The following is a 4,396-nucleotide window of genomic DNA, read 5'->3' as shown; positions in this document are numbered from 1 at the left end:
TTTCGCTCTCTCTGCTTCTCTCTCGCATAAATCGAGGAAGCGAATTTGTTCACTTTCTGTCTTGATTTCAACAAATGAAAACACAAAGCGACCACATATGTGTTTAGTGCAGCCACATAAACAGGAAAGCATAAGTGCACGCAATTCTTCTAAATATATTTATTATAGTATGCTTTTGTTTAAAAGCTTGTCAGCTTTAGTTCTAGACGGATTTTAAGAAGAAAAACAAGTTTGCTTGCGACAACTTCGGTGGCAAATGTGTTGCGTTTTACAGTAATGTACAAGCACCAGGGATGGTACATTCCGTATTGTTCGGAATCTTTTAAAACATATTGAAAAAGAAAAAAAAAGGGGAAACTAGCTCTCAGAAGTAACAGTAGCAAAATATTGGCTGTATGATTAATCTAAATGAACGATTTGTTGGTAAAAACGTGAATAGGATCATTGTGAAGATGACTGAGCAACTTTTAGTACTGTGTAATCAAACAGTACAGCCGAAACTAGTTTACTTTCGACTTTTGCAACATATTTATACAAAAAAGGGACTGTATTTAGAATTGCTTCTATATCTCAAACACACAAATGTACCAATACGTTCTCTCTCATTCTCTGTCACACATTGCCACACAAATGTTGTCTCACATATCAAATAGACACATACTGTTTCATACACATATACAGACACACACAGTCGTGTTCAGTCAAACACATTTGTGTTTCTTTCTCTCTCTCTCTCTCTCTCTCTCTCTCTCACACACACACACATACATACACACACACACACAACCTGTCTGTTCTCTTACACGCAAAACGCACATACTTTCCACCGAAACGCATCTTGCAATCCTATTAGATGCAATAGGTCAGGACAGACAGACAGACAGAAGTGGTCTGAAACCAGAGTTGCTTGCAACAGGAATTGATTCGACATCACCAGCCCTGATGTAAACCAGTGGTAGTGACTGACGTGTGTGTGTGTGTGTGTGTGTGGAATGAGCTAATAATGTTATAGATTTCGATGCAAACGTGTTGCAACTCCTACTTATGGCCTACAGCACTTAATATGTGGATCTGTGCAATATGGACTCCCGGCCTGTCTACATTGGTGTTGTGTAACATGTTTAGGTCGGTTTTTGGGGGAGTTCATTCTGGGTGTGCGGTGGTGTCTCAGTGACTGGCGCCAGGTGACGCTCTCGCCTCATGTCCCGCTTTGATTCCTCTTGTGAAATGGGCTCTTCACGATCAGACCCATTCTACGAGGGGAAATGCATCAACTCCCAACCCCCCCCCCCACCCCCTCCCCGCCCCGCATTGACATGAAAAAACAGGAGAAAGAAAGAAGGGAGCAATCTTGCTATTCATGACTGGTTCGGAGAAACACGTGATGCCATTGAAACTTCTTCCTCATTTAGCAGGTCGCCAAATTCCCCCCACCCCCCCCAAAAAAAAACAAGCTGAACTATTGAATTTTACCCCCTGCCCTCAAATTGCCATGAATCAAACGCGAGCAAAACGCCAGATGAATTCTTACTCTGCGAATTCATTTTGCAAACAAGATCAAAATGGTTCGGGTTGTGCCACGAAGGGTTGGAGGCTTGAGGGATCGACATTACAAGGCCGGCTGATGTGTCCTCCCAGGTACTCTTATCGTGGGTTGGATATCAACATCAGTTTGCCTGCCTCGCGTGTTTCACACTGCCAGTCAGCCGAGGGGGCAATATCAGCAATCGCCGGCAATCGCCCATTTGCACCGGCCATGGGAGATTCGGTGGACGGTCCGGGCAGCGAAAGGAGGCAATCGAAGGCGGAGGAGGTTACCCCTAATCCTGGGATTTACTGTCAGACAACGAGAGGCAAAGGAGTCGAGAATAGTCCCCAAATCGTCAGGGAACCCAGCCCAAAAACCGGAGAGACACACATGCAGAGGGGACAGACTCAACAGCAACCTCGGATCTATCCCTGGATGACCAAGGTCCATCTAAGCCATGGTAAAAATAAACTTCCACCCTAATGCACTTTGCTGTAATAACAATAATACAATAACAATCCTTGCGTTTGATATAGCGCCTTATCAAGTCCCTGAGACATCTCAAAGCGCGTCACAGAATATATACTGTAAAGTGAATTGACTGTCTATTTTGTGGGCGAAAATTGTGAAATGGGGATTTTTTTTGTTATTGTTTTAGCGTTTAATAAGTGGGCCGAGACAGATTATGAAATCTCACGACATAAATTGTAAGGGAAAATATATCAATACCTCGTAAACCTGTCGAACCCGGATCCTAAAGGATACTAAAAATTATGGCAAAATAATTGGTTAGGAAAAGAAACGCGTGCCAGAAATCCCCACTAACCTATAATATTAATATATCACTAGGGAGAGGATGTGGGTTTAGCTGCTATAACATATATGTACTGTATATACATGTAAGTATATACATATATATTTATTGTGCACACAGACCTCTTAAAGAACACGTGAGTGTTAGAATAGGGGAAATGCGAGTATTTTCACTGAAATGCATTCAAACTATAAATTATCAATAACACTAACTATTCATTTTGGCTGTTTTTGTTCATTGCAATAAGACGTGAATTGCTTCATATTTCTTTGCAGACGCCCTGAGCAAAGCAGAAGGGAGGCGATCCAGGACTTGTTATACCCGATATCAGACCTTGGAACTCGAGAAAGAATTCCATTTCAACAGATACCTCACGCGTCGGAGGCGGCTGGAGATTGCCAGCAATTTATGTCTGAACGAGAGACAAATTAAAATCTGGTTCCAGAACCGGCGAATGAAATGGAAAAAAGACACGAAAACCAAGAGTGGGGGCAATCGATAGAGAGCCCGGGGGGGTGGGGGAGACGGGGGAGTAGGAATATACTTCTTTTTGCTGCTGTCCAAAAGAAAACCTCATTTTTTTTAAATAAAAAAAGTCTTACTCATAAAAGAGGTACTAAAATGTCCATTGGACTGGACTGTCAGCGTTTCAAAAGAAACTTAAATCGCGGTCCTACTCGTGCGATTGTGGGAGGAGAGAGCAACAAAATGATAGCAATTTAAATCTCCAAACAAGGACAATATCTGCATTCATCTTTAACGAAATAATTATCTGTGTAAGTTTTAGTCTAAGCTACACCACTAAGACCTCTACTGTAGGAGGGAGCCTCCCAAAATTGCCTTTCACAAATGTGTCCAGGTTTTACCGATGGGGGTGGGGGAGAGGTTGGTGCGCACACACGGAGTTAAATGTTACTTCGCCTGTTTGTATTTATCGATTTTTTTTTGGAAGGTGCTTTTTTCTAATTTATGTCTTGTTGAAAATAAAAGCGGTTGGTTTCCCAAATTGAATGTCAGGTAGGATCTATCGTTATCCCTAAAATGTCTTAATTTCTCTCCACAAAGGAAAGTTCTCCGCCAGCCCCAATCTTTTCCCCTCGGTTGCAGTTGAAGCTTCAAAACGATTGCGATTCAAAACCGATTTTCTTTTAATACATTGTGTGTATAAAAGGAAAAAACGTGACAATAAGAATAGCAAAATGAATTTGGTGTATTCTCTCATTTTTCAGAAGTTAAGCCTTGTATAAAAGCGTATTGTATTCAGTGCTGTTTTACAGATTACTTAACCTCGTCTACGTTGTCTGCTACGTTTTGTATTCCTTGGTCCCCTTTCTGTTTAAAAAAAAAGCTAATTTGGGTTCTTAACAAAAAAACACTCTAAACCATCACGTGATCAGACCGTCCCTTTTCTGGGTGATTTGAATTGGATCTCATTGCGAAATCCGACTTTAGATCAAACTTTTAAAACATCCTGCAATCTGCAAGCTTTTCTCTGTGCGTTATATATAAATATATATATATATAGTGTGTGTGTGTGTGTGTGCAAATCTGCCCCATCCGCTTGCCCAACTGCCTTTGTGTGTTCCTTTGAAGTGGCAGAGAATAGTTAACGGGCAACTTTGTAGTCAAATTGCTCAATAAAACAATCCACCGCCACTTTATAGCGTTCTTCTGAAGCACTAACACAATAGGACCATTTCCTGTACTAGAGGCTGTTGTGTAATTGAGGAAGCCGGAGCCTTTTTTTTAAAAGTAAAGGATTTCAGGTTAAGGTAAATCTTCCGGATTGCACCCCAAACATCTGTTGCAAATCCATTTCCAGATATCCAGCCCATTGTAGTCCATAGAGGCTGAATAAGGCAGGTGTGAATGAGAAGTCAAATTGGCATCTCAGCCGGGGCCATATATGACCCAACCAAACAATACTCATTTCAGAAAACAAAGCAACGGAAAATAAAAGGGCCCCTTTCTCTGATTAAACTCTATCTCGCTCAGTGAAGTACACTGGGCCTAAACTATATACATATTGACTACATACTTATGGCAAGTCACAG

The 4,396-nt window shown here is 41.4% G+C and overlaps 1 protein-coding gene across 1 annotated transcript; it reads left to right on the top strand.

The window, feature by feature from the left end:
- Positions 1-1,356: 1,356 nt before the first annotated feature.
- Positions 1,357-3,348, top strand: LOC103189313 (homeobox protein Hox-C5). Its single transcript, XM_007909661.2, has 2 exons — positions 1,357-1,988; positions 2,618-3,348. The coding sequence occupies exons 1-2, from the start codon at positions 1,361-1,363 to the stop codon at positions 2,842-2,844; spliced, it is 855 nt and encodes a 284-aa protein (XP_007907852.2). The 5' UTR covers positions 1,357-1,360; the 3' UTR covers positions 2,845-3,348.
- Positions 3,349-4,396: the final 1,048 nt, after the last annotated feature.

This window comes from Callorhinchus milii, unplaced genomic scaffold (genome assembly GCF_018977255.1).
Source record: "Callorhinchus milii isolate IMCB2004 unplaced genomic scaffold, IMCB_Cmil_1.0 Scaffold27, whole genome shotgun sequence".
NCBI classification, from domain to species: Eukaryota; Metazoa; Chordata; class Chondrichthyes; order Chimaeriformes; family Callorhinchidae; genus Callorhinchus; species Callorhinchus milii.
The sequence above is the reverse complement of the archived record's forward strand: the minus strand, read 5'-3'. Positions and strand labels throughout refer to the sequence as shown.